The 22,640-nt window shown below is 55.1% G+C and overlaps 1 protein-coding gene across 2 annotated transcripts; it reads left to right on the top strand.

Moving 5' to 3' along the window:
• Positions 1-242: 242 nt before the first annotated feature.
• CDC42EP4 (CDC42 effector protein 4) lies at positions 243-19,843 on the top strand. 2 transcript variants are annotated; one of them, XM_017644480.3, is made up of 2 exons: positions 243-397; positions 17,022-19,843. In XM_017644480.3, the coding sequence occupies exon 2, from the start codon at positions 17,128-17,130 to the stop codon at positions 18,181-18,183; it is 1,056 nt and encodes a 351-aa protein (XP_017499969.1). In that variant the 5' UTR covers positions 243-397; positions 17,022-17,127; the 3' UTR covers positions 18,184-19,843. The 2 variants fall into 2 exon arrangements, with proteins under 2 accessions (XP_017499969.1, XP_017499970.1); XM_017644481.3 differs by lacking the exon at positions 243-397 and adding an exon at positions 1,248-1,437.
• Positions 19,844-22,640: the final 2,797 nt, after the last annotated feature.

Here is a 22,640-nt window from a genome sequence, read left to right as displayed (position 1 = left end):
CTGGTGGGGGGCCTGCGCCGGAGCGCAACGAGGTGGGGGCGCTCGGGCACCCCATAGCTGGCATCCTGGCCGGACCCCCGGCCGGGCCGCCCCACAGAGGGCGTGTGAAGCCGCAGGCTTGCAGATTTGAACCGAAGAGGCCGAGCGGCCGGGTGCGGTTCCCGACGGCGATTGGTTGCGGCGGCGCCGTGACGCCAACACGGAGGGGCGAGGAAGGGAGGACGCGGGAGGAGCCTGGAAGGGGCGTGTCCGCGCGGCTCCCAGCCCCGAAAGCCCGAGAGCCAGAGGGAAACAGACGCCGGCGCGGACATGGGCCGCCAGCCCCGCTGCCTCGCGGAACCCGCAGAGGGGACAGCGCAACCGCGCCAGCCGAGCGCCCGCGTCTCTGGGGACCGAGGTAGGCCACTAGTCTCCGCCTCTAGCCGTGACAGCCCTGCGAGGCCTGGGTGGGCTCGGCTTGGGGGCTCGAAACCCCCCACGGGGCGGAGAGGATTGAAAACGCTGCGATCTGGGGCCAGGGGCGGGGAGACGGCACTGAGAGCCCTACTCCAGCGCCCGCGCCAGAATGGCAGGGTTGTGGCCGGGGCGCGTGCGGGCCGGCTCGGGTGCCTGGGACCCGAGCCACGCACCCTGTGTCCGAGCGGAACGGGGCTTGGGAAGGAGGAGGGGGTGGCAGAAGGCCAGGCGAGGCCTCTCTCGGACTCGATTTCCTCTCCTCAGACTGATACGCCGACCCTCCCAGGGCGCGGGTGGGGGCGGAGTGAGGGTGGGGTGGGATGGGGCCCGGGTTTTAAAGCGCTCCCCTTGCCCAGGAATGGGGTGTATGTCCGTGTGGGCAGAAGCACAATCGGCGGCGCGCAGCCCGCGGTTCCCCGAGGGGGGCGTGTGTGCACAGAGTTCTCTATGAACAAGAACCAAATTATTCGCCTGTAGTGGCAGAGGCGTGTACACACGCTCTCATTCTCGTACACACACTGCAGCACTCGCCGCCCGAAGTCACCGGTCCGGGAGGAAAGAGGGAAGGCGCTGCCTGGAAGGGAATGACCGTGGAAACAAATACCACCACTACCACCCCCGCATCCCCCCTGTTGCGAACCCTTTCCTCCTCGCCGGGCTCCCGCCCCGCCCGCCTCCTCGGGAGGCCCGGGCGGGGGAGGCCCTGGCGCCTCTCGGCGGGGTGGGGCCCGGCCGAGCTGGCGGCCCCTTTGGAGCCCGGGAGGGGGCTTGGCGCGGGCAGGCGCGCCGGGTACGCCCGCGGCAAAGCGCCCCAGTCCCAGCCGCTGGCCAGAGCGTCGGTTAATGATTTAATCACCCGCTTGGGGCGGCTGAACTGCGCCGGTCCGTCTCTGGCTCCGCCCCCTCCCTGCAGCGCCCCCAGTCGGAGGTACAAAACTGCCCCTGCCTGCGGCCCGTCCCCCAGAGCGCCCCTGCAGGCCGGTGAGTACCCGGCCGGGAGGGCTGGGCGGGAACGGCAGCCGGGCTGGGAGCCGGGCTGGCGGGCTTCCTGGGAGAAGACGCAGGCGGAGCCGGAGACTGGGGGAGGGGTGCTCTCTCCTAACTCAAACCAGATTCCTTGCGTTTCCCGTAGAGATACTGCAGCCTGGGCTTTGGAAGTTTTCTTTTACCCCCTGGGAGAATAGAGGGGGAAATACAATGCTTTTTCTTTTCTTGTCACCCCGTGCAGTCCGACCGGCTCCCACGCCCTCGACTGCGGCCAGGTGCCTGTTCTTGGCCCCTGGGTCTGGGCAGTTGAACGGGAAGGGGCCCCCGAGCTGTGCCGCCCCCTGCTCCAGAGTGCCGCCCCCTGCTCCACTCTGGAGCGAGGATGTCCCTCATCCTTACCCCCAGCAGCCATCTGGACCACAGGAAGCTCTCCCCATCCAGCGGCGTAAACAATGAGGGGCCCAGTTACAGGCGCGCCTCCTGCAATGCAACTTCTTTGTATAGTCTGGGTTTCTAATAACTCCCTGCCGCCTCCGCCCCCTTTCTGAGGCTGGGGTGGAGGAGGGGACCACTCGGTAAGATGGACTGAATTTTAAGAGAACAAAGAACAGGGCACAAAGGAAGGGGAGCTGAGCTGTGGATTTCCCCTGAAATGGGGAGTCTGCTAGCCCAGGGCTTGGCCCAGCCAGGCCTCTAGGTGGCCCCCGGGCTGGCATCGTGGTCATGGGCAGGCTTCCCCAGGAGACTTGGGAGACTGCATCCCTGTAGGGCAGCTAGGACCCACCTGTGCGTGTGGGGGCGCCACGTGGGTCCCAGCTTGTATCAGCTGCCCGGTGTGAGCTTACCATGTGACCAGCGATTAGTGTGGTTTATCTCCTACGAACTTGGACTATGCCCCTCGGTCCTTGAGGACAGCTGCTCCTTCCCACAATGAGAGTTCAGGGAACGTTGGGAGATAACTAAGGGGGTTCTTCTGGTCTTCTAAGGGATCTTAGTGGCCCCTGTGGAGGCGTGGAAGGGCCAGTGTGGCACACTGAGCCTGCTCCTAAGTTGGGGTGGTTTGGGGTGAGTTTTAGCCCCTCTGATACCTGCCTGAGCTCGTGGCCCTTGCTCAGGGATGCCCAGGTGCTCATGTTACAGTGCAGGCCTCTGTTTGGAGCATGCTTTCCATTTTCTGGGGATTCTGCCTTTTTCCCTCTTTCTTGACCCTTTTTTCCTCTCCTCATTTCTCTCACACATGCCCACCCACCATGCTCGTCCCAATCTGATGTGCATACCCAACCTTCCTCTGTCCTGCTGCCTCTAGAAACGTGACAGTCCACCCTCCTGGCCCTGGAGGCCAGGGAATTCCGAGCAAATGCAGGTCTTACTTTGAAAGTGGGGTTGTGGGGGCACCCAGCAAATGTTGACCTGGGAGAGGGATCTCAGAGCCTTCTTTACAAGTCGAGAGCTTTCCCAGAAGGGACTCCAGTTGGCTGTGGTTCAGGGATTCCAAACCCCTGCACCTTTGGAGTGTTGATTGATTTCTGCTGCCAGGACAGGCTGTGTCCAGGTGTAGCGGGCAAGGTGTTTGATATTGGGGGGGCTCCCTCCCTCCCCCTCTCTCCCCTTCTCTGGTTTGGGTCGCTGAGAGTGGAGGCTTATCCGGGATTTCCGTGGGGCAGTGACTCCAAGCCTCCTCTGGCTGGAAGCTGCACAGCCTCAGAGGAGTTGTCCCTGGGGTGGGAGGGAGGAGTCTCCTCTGAGGAACAGGATCTGGGTTGATGCCAGAGATAAGGCATGGGGGTGGAGGGAGAGGGCTTGAGCAATCTTGCCCTGGAAGCTGACAGAGCTGTGACCCTAGCTTAGGTCTTCTGACCTATGTGTGTTGGAGGCTTTTCCTTGACTTTGGGAAAAGGAAACAAACCCCAGAGCCATCTGGCTTTGTCCCGAAGGACCGCGCCAGCTAGTACATCTGAGGAGTTCCGGGGTGGATAGCCCGATGGCTACCCTTTCTGGACCGGGAGCTGGATGGGTACTGGGAGGGGCCTGTATGTGGGGCAGGACGCGGCCCTTCTCTGCTTGCGGTGAGTAGAGAAGGAAGTTTAGCCAATAGTTTCCCACATTCCTACTCACTGTGTCCCTGAAGTTCCAGCTTAAAATATTCCTCTTGCAGAACCTTGGGCTTCCTTCCAGAAACATACATCAGAGTCTCCCCTAGGCACTGCTTGGGGCTCCATGCCAGGCTGGCAGCACTGGCATCCAGAGCCCTCCTTTTCTGGGAACAGGGGCACTGGTGGTCACCACTCAGCCAACCAAGCTGAGGAAGGGTCCCCCTTTTGGGTCAGGGGCATGGTCACGAAGGAAGACTTAAACTTACCCAGCCTGTGAGAGATGGCTCTGCACTGCTGACGGTTCCCCCTACTTCCTGCAACCTAAGTGCTCAGGGTGTCTGACAAGCAACAGTGCCAGGGCAAGAAAGATACCTGGGTGTGTCCTCAGGAACTGCATCTCTTAGGGCTGCTTGGGCCACCGTCCTCTGCCCTTGCCTCAGGGAGGCAGATGGGGTCAGCCTCCACCTCCCTGGGAGAGTCTCTTCATTCTCCTTATATGAGTGTCCATGTAATTCTTGCAGTGACTGAGCTTGACCTGCAGACCCCAGCCTCAAATCTCAATGTGACAGGGAAGCGGGACCCTGCGTTCTAGCCTCTGTCCCTCCCTCTTCATGCCCAGATGCCCACTCATGCAAGCCACCTCCAGTCCTTAGAATGTTGCTCTTGGCCCCAAAGCATGGGAAGGGGCCTAGTGACACCTTCCCCTTCCCACCCCAGGGGGTTTACGGCTCAACCAAATGGTGGGAGTAGAGAGGCCGAGAGAACACAGAGGGGCCTCCTTGGGGCTGGCAACACAATTTGTGGCCCCCCCTAATGAGAATCTGGTTAGGTCCAAAGGCTCACCCTGCATTTTGTTGGTGGTTGATCGTGTACATTATTTGTTGCTGGTAGTACCCAGGGTCCCCCAAATCCCCAAGTTATCTAACCCTCATCCTGAGGAGGAATGGGAAGGCTTTCTCTTCCCACCTTCACTCGTTCACCTATATTGAACCTAAATCAGAGAGAGCTTAAGTCCCATCAGAAGGTGGGCCCCTTCACCCTGTATCACTAAGGGTTAAGGGTAAATAGGGAGGAGAGAAGTCAGATGGGGAAAGGAACCAAGCCTCAGGCCACTTGACCCTCCACTGGTAGGGTCTACAGTCTATATCTGGGCTTCAGAAGCTTGGAGGACCCCCTCCCCCTGTAACAGTTATTCCTAGGGAGCCCCCCTCCCAAGAACTTTGAAAGGGGTCAGCCCCAGAGCTGTTTGGGTGGAGGTACGTGTTCCAGGTTAATAATGTGTTCTCTTTGAATGTGGCAGAGCGTCATCTGCACAGCCGATAGAAGACTGCTCACCACTCATGTTGTACTAAGCGCTTTACGTATGTATTAGTTTATTTAATCCTGACTATAAAGCAATGGGAAGTATGTGATGTTATCAATCGCTTTGAAAGCTAATGAGGGAACTGATGCACGAATATGTGGCCCAGCGGGGCAGGAAGTCTGGGGTCCGTGCTCTTCCTGCACCCCACACTCTCGCAGGGGCCGAGGCGGGATTTGCCAGCCTGCTCCGCGGGTGATCTCCGGGGCTCCCTCTGGAGACCAGGAGGGTCGGCTCACTCCCTGTTCCTCAGCGGAGCGCAGTGTTCTCTCCGGGGCAGTGAAGTGAAACCAAACAAGGCCTGGCTGATCTGATTTCAAGCCCAGCTGCTTCCTTCTGGGTCCCTTGACAGGAGGGAGGAGCCGTGGAGCCACTCCCAGGTGAGGGAGACCTGCCGCACGGGGCCATGGGGCCCCCAGCCAGGCCCCCCTTCCACCTGCCTGCCTTGTCCCGCTGCGATGGGAGCTGGGTGGCTTGTATGGGGTGAAGATTGGAGTGGGGAAATGCGTCTCCAGGAAGAACCCTGTAAATAAGCAGAGTTGCTGAGTGTCCTTGAGTCATGGGCTCCTCATCATCTTGACCCCTGAGTTCTTGCTTCCTGTCCCTCCCCGGTCACAGTGCACTCCTTTCTCTTCCTTGCCAAGCTGCTTGAACTCCCAGGTGGTGAGGGGGGCTTTCTCCTGTCTTCCCCTAGCCCCTAAGCTCACGGTCTGGGATATGTACGGAGGTGGGTGGAGAAGGTGGTCCACTCCCAGCCCGTGAGGAGCCGGGCTGCCAGCGGGGTGACCCTCCTGGCAGGGGTAGGGGGGTCCTGTGTGCTCTACCTCCCAGGATTTATCTGGAGTTGTGGGAACTTGAGTGCCCAGATTAGAGGTTTTTGAACCTGAGATGTTACGCAAAACCATGCATCCTGTGGTGTTGACACATCCATAGCCTTCCTCAGATTCCAGAGGCCTGGGCCCCAGCAATGTGGAGGACCCTGTCCTGGCCCACGTTACAGTGGAGTGGAACATGCTGAGGCACAGAAGCGGGTGGATCTCGACTCTTCTCTCAGCTCTGTCCTTAGCATCTGTGTGACTTGTATGAAGCATTTAACCCTAAACCTCAGCTTTCTTATCTGCAGTGTGGGGTTGATGGTAATAACCCCATGGGATCGTTTGGCAGAGTAGATGAGAGAAAAATCTTTCAAGTGCCGAGACAGTGTTACTTTTTTTTGAAGCCATTTAATCAGTGAAGCAGCTAGCTTAGTGCAGAATAAAAGTGTAATGAATGTGAGTTCTCTTGTCTCACCTCCTCTGTGACCCATGGTCCAGGGAGAGCTTATCCAACTGAGGTCCGTGGATAGGGTCTAGGATGTCATTTCCCAGAGTGGGTTCCTCAGCACACAGTCTTGTTAGCTGTCACAGCCCCCATTGGGAGGGGATCCTCCACAACTCCCCGATTACAAATCATTATTAAAGCTAGACTGGACGACGTCTCAGCTCAGCTATATTTTCCAGCAATTAAAGGGTCCATTCTCTAACCATAGCACTTTCCTGTACCTCAGCCTGGCTAAGTTATTCGTATTATTTTCTTATAAGCTGTAAGAAACTGTAAATTCTCTAAGACGATTGGGAATATTTGCATGAATACAGTGGTGAGCATCATGTGAATGGAAATATCCCCAGAACAGCACTGCCAATAGAAATACAATACTGGCCACGTATGTAACCTTTCAGGAGCCACATTTAAAAAACTACAAAAACAGATGAAATTGACTTGAATATGTTTTATTTAGTATATCCAAAATATTATCATTTCACCATGTAATCAAAAAGTTAATAAGATATTTTACATTTCATTTTCATACAAAGAATTCAAAATCCAGTGTGTATTTTAAACGTATAGCACATCTCCATTTGGATGCTAAATTTCACAAATACCCACCTGGAATTTGGATTTCATAAAATTTACAATTGAAGAAGTAGATGCACACACTCAAGCTGTCTTAAAAATACTAAGTTTTCCAATTACTGAATCAAGCATCAATTTTAAATTGATGAAAGGAAATAAAAAAATTTCCTTAGTTGTACTAGCCACTTTTCGAGCATTCAACACCCTATGTGGCCAGTGTCTACTGTATTGGATGACTGAGGTTTAGAATATTACAGTAAATGCCAGAAACAGAGACATTTTGTGTCAGTAGTAGTATTCAACATTATATTGGCAGTTGAAGCAAATGTAACAAGATAAGAATCAGCAATGGAGGAGACAGAATTATTCTTAGTTGCAGGTTATGGGCTTGTCAACATGCAAAGCCCAAAGGATTCCATCATAAAGCTGATCAGAGTGTGTAAGACAGTATAGGTTTAGTAGAGTGGCCATTAAATAGATATAAATTTAGAAATTGGTACCTTCCCCATATACCAGCTATGTAGCCAGCCAGAAAATATAGCTGTGTAATAGGGGCAGGATGCAGAAGCCATTCACAAAAATAGATGCCATTAAATAAAATAACCCAGAATAAACATGACAAGAAATGTGTAAGACTTGATGGAGAATGTAGAAAAGATTTGAGTAAGTGGTTATGAAGACTTGATGTGATAAAGTCAGTTCTTCCCAAATCAATTTACTGTTTCAATTCCAGTGTAATTCCATAAGGATTTCTTTTGGAGCTTAATGTTTATTTAGTCCATCTGGAAGACTAATTATATCAGAAAAGCCAAGAAAATTTTAGGAAAAAATAGTTAAAATAGGATTTCTTTTTTTTCCCCTCTGCCTTCCCTCCCCCCACCCCCACCCCCTGGTCAGTAATTTTAACAGCTTTAATATTTTACAAGCCATACAAGTCCACTGGAAAAGGTGAAGGCCCACCTCCATAAAAGAAAATGGGCAAAAGTCTTCAATAAGCAATTCAAAAGAGAAAGGCACAGATGCCAATAATAATGTTTTTTGAAATACTCTCCCTCATTAGTAATTAAATTTTTAATTATTGGACACCATCACTGGGTGTTGGTGGAACTGTAACTTGGTAAAACCTCTGGAGAACAAGTCAGCAATGAGAAACAAAAGTAATTTAACTCATATATATGTACCCTCTGAAAATAAGGCTTTAGACTTAGCCGGAAGGATATTTGTTACAGAGTTCAGACAAAACTGAAGCAACCTGGCCATTCATCATTGGTCCACTGAAAATAAAATTTAGGATATTAGGACTGGTATTCATCAGTGGCTCACTGGAGGTAAAATTTAGGATATTAGGACTTATTCCAAAATAATGTGGCATTATTTATTAACATGTAAATATTTTCACCCAAATGTGAACAATAGTTGGGTTCATTTATCCATCTACAGTAGAAAGGACTGCTTGTAAAATGAAAGGGGGAAATGTGTAAATCAGCATTAACCGATAGAAGCATCTTACAAGTCTTATATATAATTTACATTTTTAATAGCTACACTTGAAAAAGTAAAAAGAGATGGGTGAAATTCACATGTTATTTAACCCAGTATATTCAGAATATTATTTTAACACGTGATCAATGTAGAATTTTAATGAGCGAATTTACATTCTCTTTTCATTCTAAACCTTTCAAGTCCAGTATATATTTGACCTGTTACCACATGTCTACTTGGACTCATCACATTTTAATGCTCGCTCTAAAAGTGGCTCCACAGTCATATAAGGCTGGTGGCTGCCACATTGGGCAGTTTAGCTGTAAATCAGTTCATAACCCCTAGAGAGGCGGCAGAAAGTGGAAGTCACTGAGAGGTTCTGGTGCGGACTGTGTGTAGTGTAGTGTGGACTACCTGGGACAGGTTCAACCCCCGCTCCGAGACATTTCACCAGCCCTGCCTCCCTCCCCAGTGATGCCTGGCTGCGTGCAGCCGTGTAAAGCACGCAGTGGCCCTGGGGCTTTGCTCACTTTACGGTTCTTCCAGGAAGAGACTGCCAAAGCAGAGGACGTCTACCTCCAGAACGTGGGATCTTCCCAGGGGGGACTGGGCAGTGGCACCCTGGGGCCGGTGAGCCTGGTCTGGCTTCATTGGCAGGCAGGGAGGGTGGAGAAGTGCAGGGTGCCCAGCCTGGGAGGTTTTAGGAAGAGAGGTTGGGTCAGAGTTCTGGTCTTCCTTCATGGCAGCTGGAACTACCCAGACACACAAGGTGAAGACTGGAGCGGGATGGGTGTGAGAAACATCTGAAGCAGGGCGTTGTGCCGGGCGCACTCCTAAATATGCCCAGGGCATCCTGGCTTCTGCCCCAGGTGCACCTTCCCACCTTGTACCTCCCAGGGAATAAGAACCAATGTTGGAGTTCCTCAGAGCAGGAAGCAGAAATGAGACCCTGGTAGCGAGGAGCCCAGGGGAGCCCGCCCCGGGAGCATAACTCTAATGGGGGAGCCCATTGAGTGAGTGCGTCTTCATTCCAAGGGTCTTAAAGAAACAGGCTCCTAATCCCTGTCCTCCCTGTGTCCTCTCAGCTGCAAACATCTGAATAGGTCAGAGGGCATCACCTCATTCAGAAAATCATGTGCTCAAGTCTGCCAGAAATGGGCGGAAATCACCTTTTAGCAGCTGTGAGGGTAAGCGAGGGAATTTGCCCCTTCTGAGCCTGTTTTCCTTCTGTAAAATGGGGGGGCATCATGACACCAATCTTGCAGGTTCACAGTGTCCCAGCACAGTGGCTGGCATGCAGCAGACGCCAGGGAAGGGGGCTGCTGAGGTATCGTTGTTAATGCACCTGGTGGTTGGCCGGTTGCCAGGGCCCTGGGGTGCTGGCTGTCTTTGTGTGATCCCTGCCCCATGTGGTTTTCTCACTCCCTTGCAGCCATCAGAAGAGCTGAGCTGAGGCTGTAGAGGCCACAGGAACAGACCTTCACCTGCCCAGGGGATCTCAGATAGGACCTCGCTGTGGGATCGCCCATGCGGGAGGCTGGCCTCCAGCTCGGGGCTTCTGTGTCACTGGAGATGGGCCAGGCTCCGGTGATGGGGGCGGAGGACGCCTGTTACCTCTCATCTCCTGCTCAGTTGAGCTTCAGGCATCAGGAAGCAGCTGTCAGGGAGTGAGTTCTGTTGGGGGCGTCCTGATCTCCCTCCATGTTTCCCCTGATCCCAGGTTGTTAAGAGATTGCCCACCTTCTCCTCCCACACAGCTTAGAGTATATTACAAGGACTAAGAAACATGTCCGGCTAGCCAGGAGGGGGGGGGACACAGAGAACAAAGATCAGTGGAAGATTTTTCTGTGTGAGTGAGTGTGGACAGAGTCCTATTCTCTCCCAGCCCCAACTCAGTGTCTTGTACTGAGCCCAAGAACTGGATGGTTTTAGCTGGTTTTGAAATAAAGTCTTTTCCATAAGCCTTTGATGCACTGGGATTTTTATTATTATTATTATTAAAATAGCAGTATCAAATTAAAGGAAGGCGCTTTTTTTTTTGCCTGTTTTTCTCAAGCCTGACATAACTGATTTCTGTGCATGCCCTTTCAGCCTTTCTTCGTGAACGCATGCTTACGTAAGAGTTGTGATCACTGTGCATGAACAAGCACACGTCTGCTTTCTTCCTTCCCTGTGATGCTGTTTGGCAAACAGTTTTCCATGTTGCAGCGTAGACTTTACAGATGCTGCTTTTGTTCTCTGCACTGTAATCTGTTAACAGAGTTAATGGTTTCTGGTTTTCTCAACCGTTTCCTTATCATTGTCTTGTTAGGTTGTTCCCGGTCTTTCTCTATTAACAAACAAGGCTTCAGTGATTGTCTATGTGTGTGACTTCTACCTGCTTTGAAATCATTCCATAGGAAAGGTTACCCATTGTGGAGGTTGCTAGATCATACTCATTTTAAAGCCGTTATTTAAACAAACTGCCCTAGTTGCCAAGGCCCCCGGACCATACTTTGAGTTATGCGTGACTGTTTTAGGGGCTGGAGCCCTGGTGTGGGGAATAAAGCCTTGGCTTCCATCCGTGACTGAGGGCAGGTCCCATCATTCAGTCTCTCCATCTCTGAGAGTATGATTGCCCCATTCCCAGGTGTTTTAAGGAGACAGTGACAAAGATACACAAGTGGTACAGGAGTGCTGGTTGTGGTATTTCAAGTGCCCATCTTGGGCTTTTTAAAAAAATTGTGGCTGTTCAGGCTTAGATTATTTTAAGATAGTGCTTCTTAACGTCCTGGTGCAAACAGCATACTCTCAAACACGAGGGCTTTTGGCAGTGCGCTTGAAAAAACTACAAGATTCCAAATAGCACTGAAGTCAGCTGAAATGACAACACAGCCCCATTGAAGTTCTTCCTGCAATATGTAACAATGTGGACGCAAGCAGCCACAGTTCTCTCCATTCACTTAGCTGCCTGTCAGCCCTGTCGCGCTGGAATAAAACAGGCTCCTGCCTTCCTGGGACTTCTTATCTTCCCAGGATAAGGCTGGTAAGTGTTCCAAGAAGCACCGAATCTTTCTCTAGTGAGAAAGCTTCTTACACAGTCTTTGCTTGCACTCTGGGAGGAAGATTTAGGGCCTGCCATGTGAGACCCGCCACTGGAAGAGGACTGCTGGGGCCCATAGGGGTCCTGGAGGCCCCTTTCATTCTGCCCTTTCTCTCCTCTCCATTCTGGGCCCTCAGCAACTCCTGGGGGCACTGCCTGCAGAACACGCCCTGGGTGTGCCACTTCTGTCCATTTTCTTATTAGCTGCTCCTGTGTTCCAGCCTCCATTCCCCTCTGCTCTCAATTTCTACTTCCTCTCCTCCATGCCTCCCACACCAGCCACCACGGGAACCTCTAAGTGTATACAGACTGGAGGACTTGCCTGTTTAGGAAGTGCTGTTGGTTTCCTTCTTCACCTAGAACATCATCCAAACTCCCGCTCGGTCTTAGGGAGGACCCTGTCTAACCTGCCCTCTGGCCACTATATTTTCATTCTGTTGCTCAAGCTTCTTCCCACCACTGGGCCTTTGCATGTGCTGTTCCCTCCACCAGAATGTTCTTGACAGACACACTTGGTTCCTTCTCAGTTCTCAGCTCACAGTGCCCCTGCCTCAGAGGCGCCTCTCCCACCCTGGAAGTCTCACACGCAATCCCATGACCCATTGTCCCCTTGACAGTGAGGACTGTGAGATACTGTTTAATTTGTGTGTTTAGCCCCGGTTCCCATCCACCCACACTCACATGCAAGTGTGACCTGGAAAGGCAGGGGCTTGTCCACTGGCTATATTCACTGCTGTATCTCTGGGGCCTAGAAGAGCATGGGAAAATGGGTGGGCATGCAGTAAGTCCATGAAGAAGGAGGGAAGGAAAGGAAGGAAGGAGGGAGGGAGAAGGGAAAGAAGGAAATGGACAAAGCCTCTTATGGCCAATCCAAGCCATGACTGAAGCCTTCTCGTGCCGAATGTCCCCTTCTGTCCAGCTACGTTGCTTGGGGCTGGTGTGGATGGTTAAAACAACTCCCGAAGTGAGGAAGGGGGGATGACTGCCCAGTGGCTGTGGGCGCTGAAGCATGACTACCCCTCCATCCAGGGTGAGCTACAGGTCAGCTGCAAAGTGGGCAGCCGGCGTGGCTGCTCCAGGAGAGCTCAGGTCTGTTGCCTGCCTCGGGCTGGGCTGCCAGGACAAGCCACTTGCCCGGGTGTTTGGAGTGCATTGGCCTAGCCTGTCCTTCTGTCTGTCTAGTTGGTGCTGGGCTGGCTGATCAGGGAGGGCAGTGCTCCGCAGGGAGCATGGGTGCAGGCTCCAGGCAAGGCCTGTCCTCTCTAGTCGCAGGAGCAGAGCTGATGGCGAGCATGGGCAATGTCAGCCCAGCCAGGGGCCTGGCCCTCCAGGGAAGGCTCATTGCTCCTGCCTTACGAGGAATGTTCTGTGGTTGGTGGGGCCAAGGGTGGAAAATCTGGTTGCACCAGAGGCTGGGGAGAGCCAGGAAGAGCTGTGAGTTGCTGCTCCATTTTTCTCTCTGCCAGGAAAGAGGGATATTGTCTTCCGGGGTGGGGTGGGGATGTCCCGCCCAGGACAGGCTGTGGGGAGTGGCCACCCGTCACCAGGCAGCCTATTTTAGCCACTTCCCCAGAGCTGAGTCACGCTGCATAGTGACACCCCCTCCAAGGCCACAGCTCCCTTTGGCACCAGCCCCTTCCGGGGTGCACTCAGTCCCCTGCACTGCTCCCAGGACCAGCCCAGGCCGCTGCCTGTACTGAAACTGGTGTTCCATCTCCTCGCCCCCAGGTCATTCTCTGCAAAGCTTAGGTGATGTCGTCACTGGGGGGTGGTGAATTCAAGGACTTAACAACAACCCAGCGAGTGAGTTTCCACCAGCCTTGAAGCCTGGCCTGTCTAGTCTGATTCTGCCTCTAGGGCCCCAGAGACTAGCCCTGCCCGTTCCCTGGACTTCGGAGTACAGCAGCCCCTCCCCGCCAGGCAGTGGGACCCCCGGTAGCCCCATCTAGCTCTGACTCTCTCGGGATGTTTTCATGCTGGATACTGAGGTGGTCTGGTTTTCCACAAGCCGCAGAGCCTCATCCCCTGCCCAGAGCAGGCCCACAGGCAGCAGATAGCATGAGCCCGTTTGTTGCTGTTTTGGGGGGCTGGAAGGCCGTGCAAGATGTTGAGGCCCTGGCATTGGCCTAGGGTTTCCCCTTCAGGCTCCTCTTACTTTCCTGTCTGGCTTTACCTGTGAGAAGGTGCTAGAAGAGGGGCTTAATGGTGGGACCGTCGTGTCCTTTAGCTGTGGTGGCCAGGATGCCCAGTCCCTGTAGGTGACCACAGGGGTCTGTACTTCAGTGCTGAGGCCTGGCAGCTGGGCCTGTGGGTTCCTCTTCCCTCTAACAAGCACTTAGGATCTGGGCACACAGCACTTGGAGTTGCTTTCTGAGTCAGGGGGTCCCGGCCATTACGCCGAAAACCCCTTACACAGCTATGGACATTCATGTCCCTGTTCCCACAGTTCTGACCCTGTGTGTTTCCGCCCTGCCACACCCCCTTTCTTTTTCTTTCCTTTTTTTAAATTTTTATTTCTGTTGGCTTGTTTACTTGGTGAATAATAGCACATGCTTTATTTTCACCTGTGTGTTCCCAATGCGGGGCACTTTTGCCCCCCAGGGAACATGCGGCGATGTCTGGTACTTAGGTTGTCACGTCTGGGGGAAGGATACTGCTGGCATCTCATGGGCAGACGCCAGAGACTGTCACACATCCTGCAGGACAGCCCCCACACGAAGGACCCGGCTCAAAGCGTCAATAGTGTCCAAATCTTACAACATAAGAACTTTCCCAAGGCAGCTGCCCGGCTCCTCCTGTCCCGACTCCCCCTGCCGGAAGCAGGGAGGGACGCTCAAGTGGTTATGTAACTGACCAGGGATGCCACCCACCAAGGCCAGAGAAGAGCCTGCAGGGGAACCCAGAGAGCCTGGGGCCGGGAACCAGCTTCTAGCCCAGCTCTCCCCTCTGATGCATAAACCTGGACAAGCCACTTGGCCTCAGTAAACCTGTTTGCAGCTGCACTGGTGTCCCCTCCCTCCCGACCCTTTGAGGTCCCAGGCCTCTGTGACTAGAGGCAGGCACTGGATTGCAGGCAGGCTGAAGACACAGGCCCTGACCTTTCTTGTCTCACTGCCCTGGGGGTTTTTCCAGTACAAGAGTTCGTTAGAAACCTGGTCTGATTTCCTTCTGTGTTAAGGCCAATTCCATCCTCCCTTTCTCTTTTTTTGCCAAAAAGAATTTCCCCAGCGTTTGACCAGGAAGCCCATGGCTGGCCCAGAGGGTCATGTGTGGCGACTCTCCTAGAGCACTGCTGAGGGAGTGACCCTGAGGCCAGTACTTTTCATATGTCTAGTTTAGGCGTCAGCAAACTATGGCCCACAGGCCCGATCCAGCCTACCACTTGTTTTGATAAATAAAGATTTCTTGGGATCCAGCCATGCCCATCGTTTTGCATATAGTTACCGCTGCAAAGTAACTGATGGTATCAGCCACAGAGCCGCTTTACGGAGTCTCTGGCCCTTTACAGAAAATGTTTGCCAGCTCCTGGTCTGGCCTGTTCCATATATAATTGTGTAGAGGTGAGATCCCGGGGTGCGGGCAGGAAGGAGGGTTCAGGTTGGGGGTAGGGGAGCTAACTTCCCTAGAGGTTTGGTGGGGACGATGAGGAGGGAGTGCTGACCAGTTGCAGTGGGTCATCTCAAAGCCTTCCAGAAAAGTCCTCTGGGCCCAGCCCTGGTCGCCTGTGTGGCAAATATGCCCCGGTGTCTGGCTCCTGCTGTCTGACCCAAACAACTTTGTTTGCTGGAGTGACTGCCTGGGTGCGGGGGGCATCAGACTGGGCATCAGCAACTGAGCAAGCAACAATAGCCTGGCGTGGGGAGAGGGACCGTTAGAGGGCACAGCAAGGTCAGGCTGGGATCCCTGAAGCAGGGCTTTTGGCTGAAGTGAAGCCAACCCCACTTGGGGCTTAAGAAGGCAGAAAGGGGGAAATAAGAGGTGGGGGAGGGTAGGAGGGACATGTTAGTCTTCCAACAGTTGTGTTTGAAGACTGTCCTAGGCACTGTTAGACAGGGGTCAGTGGTAAACAGCCCCATCGAACCCTCTGGGAGATGATGCTCCAATGGGCAGGGCTAGAACCATGTAGCCAGTGCCTGCTGGGAGAGGGGATGTCCGAAGTGTGCGGGTGGGGAAGAGAGGGCCAGGAGGACTCACCTGGCTGAGGACAGTTTCCCAGACGAAGTGATGTCTCAGCTGAGCGCTGAATGGTGTTGGGTGAGTCAGGTGACAGGGTATTGTAGCAGGGAGCTGCGTGTGTCCAGTCCTGGAGTCCAGGGGATAGAAGATCAGGGCCAAGTGCCCAGGTAGTGGAGTGGCGCTGACAAGGGAGGTGGGGACTGGCCACCAGATCAAGGGGTCTGTCCTGGGGGGGTCCTAGGTGGACTTTGCTTTGGCTAAGAGGTGAAGGATGCACTGGAGAGGGACAAAAGGGGAAGCAGGGGTCCTGCTGGGCTGGGGTCAGGGGCTGGGAGAATGCAGTGGCCTGGTGTGGGGCAGCGTCCAGGGGTGAGGAAGAAACCCGGGTGGGGCATCCCCATGGCAAGCTCTGGAGTGGAAGCGTGGGCCTGCCACGAGGGTGCCCCTGAGAACCGGTCTGTTGGAAGGACTGACCAGCACCGCCCCTTACTCATCACACTGTGAAACCCCACCTCCCCACTTTACTCTGCCCGGCACTGCTGGGCCAAGCATTGGGGCAGGTTCCTGTTGGGGGGATGGGACTGGTTTGGCCCCGACACTGCACTTCAGCTTGGTCCTTACTGGATGCTGCACGGGTGGTGCCCCGAGCTTTCAAATGGCCTGGGCTCTCCCTGTACTGTCTCTTGGTTCTGGCTAATCCCCCAGGGGTCTCGTCCCTGCCTCCTTGCCCCGCTAATGATTAAAGAAACTGGGAGAGAGTTTTCCAGTCCTCATCTCCGGGGTAGAGGTTGGGTCCTTGGCAAAGAGCTTGGGGTCCCACGGTGGAGGCCTCACAGGTAGGCTCCTCAGTTATGGGACACCTGCCAGGGACTGGAAGGCAGGCTGATGAGCTGGTTCTGTAGCTCCCAGCAGCCCCGCCCCGATTCAGAATGCGAGCCAGGCTGCGCGCATACATGGAGGTGCCAGGCAGTGTCTGCCTGGGGCCCATGCTGTCCTCTCCCTCCTCTGAGGGTTCCACTAACTCCACAGGGACTGAGGACAGACAGCAGGAAGAACTTGCAGTGCTTCTCCAGACTGGCTGTCCACAGGAGCCAAGTCCTGGCCTCTGTCTCTCTCCTAGACTGCTGCGTGGGGTCGCCTGCGCACCTCCACATCCGTAACTGTGGCTGTCCTTGCTCTAGCACCAGCCTGGTCGGAGCACGGCGGGGTGCAGCGTGGGGCGGTGCTTGTCCTTTAGAAGACACATTGTCTCCCGAGTTTCAAGGAAAGTGTTCCTGGCTACTTGAACTCTGAACCGATCTGCAAAAGTACTGCCCTAACCTGAGAGCCTGGGCATGTCGACATCGTCAGGGTTATGAAATCAATTGCTGGCCTAGTTCACAGTATTCATTTTGGGAGGAGGTCTGGGGTTTAAATAACAACCTTGGCGGGTGGGCTTTTGTGCTGTGTGGCCAGCCTGGTTAACCCTTTGCGTGCTGTTCTCTTCTTGCAGCCCTGTGATCTCCTAGTTAGTACCCCCTCTACCCACCGGACTGCAGATCTGACCCGACCTCCGTGCTGCCTTTGGAGGGCTGCCTCCGCTCCACACCTCCAGCAAGATGCCAATCCTCAAGCAGTTGGTGTCCAGCTCCGTGCACTCCAAGCGCCGCTCCCGGGTGGACCTCACGGCCGAGATGATAAGCGCCCCACTGGGTGACTTCCGCCACACCATGCACGTGGGCCGGGCAGGGGATGCCTTCGGGGACACCTCCTTCCTCAACAGCAAGGCTGGAGAGCTGGATGGTGAGTCCCTGGACGAGCAGGCCTCCTCCTCGTCCTCCAAACGCAGCCTCCTGTCCCGGAAGTTCCGGGGCAGCAAACGGTCGCAGTCGGTGACCAGGGGGGACCGGGAGCAGAGGGACATGCTGGGCTCCTTGCGGGACTCAGCCCTGTTCGTCAAGAATGCCATGTCCCTGCCCCAGCTGAACGAGAAGGAGGCCTCGGAGAAGGGCTCCAGCAAGCTGCCCAAGAGCCTGTCGTCCAGCCCGGTGAAGAAGGCAAGCACCGGAGAGGGCGGCCAAGAGGAGTCCGGTGTTGGGGAGGAGGGACTCCGGCGGAACGGGGCCACGGCCCCCCACTCCCCCGACCCCCTCCTCGACGAGCAGGCCTTCGGGGACCTGACAGATCTGCCTGTCGTGCCCAAGGCTAGCTTTGGGCTGAAGCATGCGGAGTCCATCATGTCCTTCCATATCGACCTGGGCCCCTCCATGCTGGGCGACGTCCTCAGCATCATGGACAAAGAGGAGTGGGGGCCGGAGGAGGAGGATGGCAGTTACCATGGTGACCAAGTCCCCCAGGCTCCCGCTCTGGCAGCGGTGGCTCCTCCCCTGGCAAGGCAGGAAGGCGAGGTGGGCCCAGACCTGCCCCCGCTGCCCGCCCAGGCCCTGCAGGACGAGGGGTGGGCAGCGGCAGCCCCCAGCCCCGGCTCCGCCCGCAGTGTGGGCAGCCACACCACGCGCGACAGCAGCTCGCTGTCCAGCTGCACCTCGGGAGTCCTGGAGGAGCGCAGCCCTGCCTTCCGGGGGCCAGACAGGGCCCAGGCCACTCTCCCCAGGCAGCCTGACAAGGAGTTCTCCTTCATGGACGAGGAGGAGGAGGATGAGATCCGAGTGTGAGGTGGGCAGGTGGCCGCACCCAGCCCTTGGCTGCATCTTCTCCCTGCCCAGCCCTCCACCACCTCCACCTCCCTCCCCACACAGGGGCTGCCAAGAGCCTGGCCTCAGCCCCAGACCCTAGACCTCATGGACGAGGGGCATCAGCCGAGCCCGGGAGCCTGCAGATGTGGGGAGCTGGCGCAGGTGCCGACGGGGTGCCCGGCTGCATTGCCCTCCCTACCCCCCTGGGCTCTGGACGGAGTTGTGTTCTCATAGCAGGAATGTTTGGCCTTTCCTCCACCCTGGCCTCCAATGGATGCCAGATGTCAACTGAGTTCCAGCCTCGTTCAGCAAATGCAGGTCCGCTCCAGGGGACAGCCTGGGTGCCAGAGCTAAGGACACTTGCTCACCTTTTCTCTCCTGGCCTTTTTGCTCTGGCCCATGGTAACTGTGTCGCAGGAGGAGAGTGTTGGTCCCTGCCCCTCCCTCCCCATCCCTGGCTCCTGCACCGGAAGTCTGGAACCCCTTGGGGTAAAGCCCAATGGAACTGTGCACTAAATGCGACCCCTTCCAGGGAAGAACACAGGATGGCAAAGGAAGGCCGCAGGCCTCTTGAAATTTCAAGAAGGGGCTCTTCCAGGATGACAGTAGGAATAGCCCCCGGCATTGCTTGGTCCCTATGGACTTGTTTATTCATTCTTGTTATGTTTAAATCCTGGTAGCGCAATATCAAGAACAGTGTTAATATGTAGGTGTGCCACCAGAAGGAAAACCAAATCTTCTAGAAAACCTTAATACCAAGTGCTTCCAAACTTTATTTAGAACTATATGGGGTGAGTGTCTGTGTGTGTTGCCCCAGCCCCCAGCCTCCACCCCCCCGTTGCTATTAACAACTGAAGGCACCTAGTGTAGGAAAGTTCTGGAAGATAGTTTTTAAAAGATATTCCTATGGAGGGATAAACACTTTGGGCTGGGTTGTTCTCTCCCCACTGCCTCGGGTTCTGCTACTTTTCCCTCATTTCTCAGGCTTCTGCCTGCTGAACCCCGTCCCCTACTTCTGAGGCAAGGGCCCGGAGGGCATAGGGTTGCCAAATTTAGCAACAAAATAGAACAAAAACCAGAATGCTAAGCTAAATTGGAATTTCAGGCTTACAAAGGACAACTTTTTCGTATAAGTATGCCCCATGCCGTTTTTTGGAGCGTATTTATATTAAACAAGTATTTGTTCTGAAATCAAATTTCACTCGGCTTCCTGTAACCCTGCCCAAGGGGATTGAGTAGGAGCTTGGGTATGAGCCCTGGGATTAACTGATGATTATTTTTCTGCCCTAGGAACAGGCTGACCCTCCTTCTGTCTCCTGGTAGCCAGCGGGGCAAGAGGGACAGATAGACCCACCCTAGGGTCCAGCCCCGAGCTGGTGGGCATGGCCACTCCAGCCTCCTTTTTTTTGCCAGTTCCTGATCCAGACACTAACGTAGTTCCTGTTTGCAGCCTCCAGCCATGCTCCGTTTCCAGTGGGGTAGCTCCCGCGGTGGGGCAGGTTCAGAGGGGTGTGCAACCCCCACCAGCTGCCCTTGAAACCCATCCAGACAATGGTCAGTTCCAGATTCTAAACTGTATATATTTTTTTCATGATACTGTTAAGACAGCAAGGAAACATTAAACAAGCCCTATAGCTCGCCTGGTGTCGGTCTCTGCTTCTAGGGAGGGTTATTTCAGGACGTGGTGGTGGGGTGAGGGTAGGGCCTGCGGTGCCTATGCCCTGAGGCTCTTGGGGGCCTCCCCACCAGCACTGCTCTCCAGCCTCTAGGAGGACAAGGCCTCCTGTGCCATCACATCTGCCGGAGATTTGGGGCTTGAGCATCTCAGCTGCCACTTACCAGCTGTACCCTTGGGCACCTAGTCACTTAGCTGCTCTGGGCCTCCTCCTTGTCTCGCGGGACCCCTGCTGCTCTTGCAGGGCCGGACTGCAGGACAGCCGGGGTGTTAGGGAGGCTGTGTTCTCCTGGGCCCTCAAGTGCCATCCTGGGAGCTGTCCCCATCAGGACACAGCAGGTGTTGCAGGCCAGGGAAGGGCAGCCTCTTCTTTCCTTCTCTGCTTACTGTTTACCATTTGACCTAGAGAGTCAACTTTCAGGCATTGTGTTATCTGTCAGCCTCGTGGCCCGTGAGGTAGGCTCCGGTGTCCCCATTTTACAGAAGAAAGGTGCCCAATAGGCCACATGGCCACCTTCACCAGATTTACCAAGTAGTAGGGTCAGAACATTGATTCAAACCCTCTTCACCTCAGCACTCCAGGAAGCTTCATTCCTTCAGGAAGTGAGGTCGGGAGTGTCTGCCCTGGGTGGGACCCAGGGACCGCTTAGCCCCACTGGCGCAGCCCCTGCCTCACTGCCTGCCCTTCCCCACACCCACTTTCCTCTCTGCCATGGGCATCTCTAAGAGGAGGGCATCAGCCCAGACAGGGCCAGCTCTGCCAGCTAACGCCCCTCACACACTCTCCTTCCCACCTGGGGGAAGCAGCCTGGCTGAGTTCCTGGAAATCCTGCCCCTTGCCTCCAGCATCTGCAGAAAACTTGGGCGTGTACTCATCTTCTCCCTGGAAAGCAATTAGAGGCATAATTAAAATGTCACCCTGGTTCCTCTGCCCCTCCTGGACTCGTCAGAGCTAATGAGGGACTTAGCTAAGAGTGCAGAGCAGGCTGCTTGGTGGCCCCAGGGGAGGGAAGGGGGGGAGAGGGGGCCAAATCTTCACCCCAGTGGTGGGGCAGGGTCCCTGGCAGCTGCAGTCGAGCTTCGAGCTTCGAGGGTTGGGAGGAGAAAAGCACCTGAGCAGGCTGTGCCCCCCAGGCAGTATAACCCCCAGCTCCACCTGCAGCCCTTCACCCAGGGTCCTGGAGGGCCCCGGAGAGGCCAGTCACACCCAGGCCTCAGATGTGCTTTTGCTTTTGGAATCTTGAAGAAGTGCCAGCCATTCAGAAAGCCTCAGGGGCCTGTGGAGAGACTGGCTGAACCCACACCTTCGGGAGCGTGCATCCTGGTTGGGGGCTTCATGCACCCACCAGAGCAGTACAGCACAATCCTGCACTCTCATCTCATTGCTCTGAGTTTGGGGCCAATTATTTTCCCTCTCTGGGCAGCTTCAGTTTTTCCATCATTAAAGTTCAGCACTAGCTCAGTTGTTTGCAACTTTTTACCAGAAGCTTTGTAGGCATAATTTAGATCACAGCAAACATTTCCAGAGATGGGATACGGGTTTCCGCCCCAGGCAGGGCTGCAGTCTTGGCCCGAAAGGGGCATTAGCACAAGCCTGCCTCTGGCCCTGCTGCCACTGGGGTGGCTCCCCCTGCTTCCCGCAGCCCCTCAAAGGCCCTGCTCATATTTATTGGTCACATGCTGGTCTGTAGAATGAATGTAATGGGGACGGGGTATGTTAGCTGTTAGGACTGTCATACACCAGGCACTGTTGTAACAATTCTGGGGGCCATGCTATGCCCAGCAGCCCCACATTACAGAGCATTTTCCAGAATACTGAGGCAGCTGAAGGGGAGGGCGCCAAACCAGCCCAATGGGCTAGGAAAAGGGGGCACTGGGGCTCCAAGCCCTTCCTCGCAACCACCGTCTCAACCTGACAATTTACACTTTTTAAAACCTGAGTGACCGGGTGGGGTGAGTGACCTGGCTGGGCAGAGCAGGGCAGACAGGGGCCCAGCTGACAGGCTGGTCAGAGTGTGTCCACTCTGCCAGGGCCGTGTGCCCAGGGAAAGGGGCTGCTGCCAGCTGCCAGGTTGGGCGCTGGCAGCTCTGCCCCCTTTCAGCAGCAGCTGCCGATTCACAGCATCCACAGGGCCCACCGGCTATTGCAAAGGCCCTTCCCAGCATCCCTTAGGGCTGGCCTCATCTCCGCTGGGCCGGACCAGGGTGCCAGCCTGGCTTGCCTCTCAAGCCTTCAGCCTGGGGCCTGTGTCCCTGCTGCGGACACAGGTGCCCACCCTCTATCCCATTCTCCACACACCCAAGCCACCCCTCTTCTTCACCTGGGTCACACCATGTTCCCAGAAGAAAGTGGTCAGAAGGGAGGTGTCAGGACACATGAAGGAGGAGATTCTTAGCAGCTTCAAATGTTAGGATCTGGTTCACCACCCCACCCCATCTTGCAGATGGGAAGACAGAGGCTGGGGGAAGGAGGCACTGGCTGAAGTCTCAGGAGCAGAGTGAACCAGCCTCCTGGCTTTGGCTGTGGCGTGGCAGATGGAGGACGGGCTGAGCTGGAAGGTGGGCGGGGGAGGGGGGGCACAGCCGCTCCCAGAGCGGAGGGGTGGCCAGGCACGGACCTTTTCCAGGTGCTCGTGGCCCTCCCCACCCCCGGCTCACCTGGGCCTTCGCTCGAGAGCCCCCACAAGCACCCCTCCTCTCCCTGTGCAGGCAGGTGCCCTCACGTGCAGTGTTGACCTACACACAGAGTACCCTGGTCCCT

The sequence above is a fragment of the Manis javanica genome, chromosome 4, assembly GCF_040802235.1.
Source record: "Manis javanica isolate MJ-LG chromosome 4, MJ_LKY, whole genome shotgun sequence".
Lineage (NCBI taxonomy): Eukaryota > Metazoa > Chordata > Mammalia > Pholidota > Manidae > Manis > Manis javanica.
This window is presented reverse-complemented; position numbering and strand designations above follow the sequence as displayed.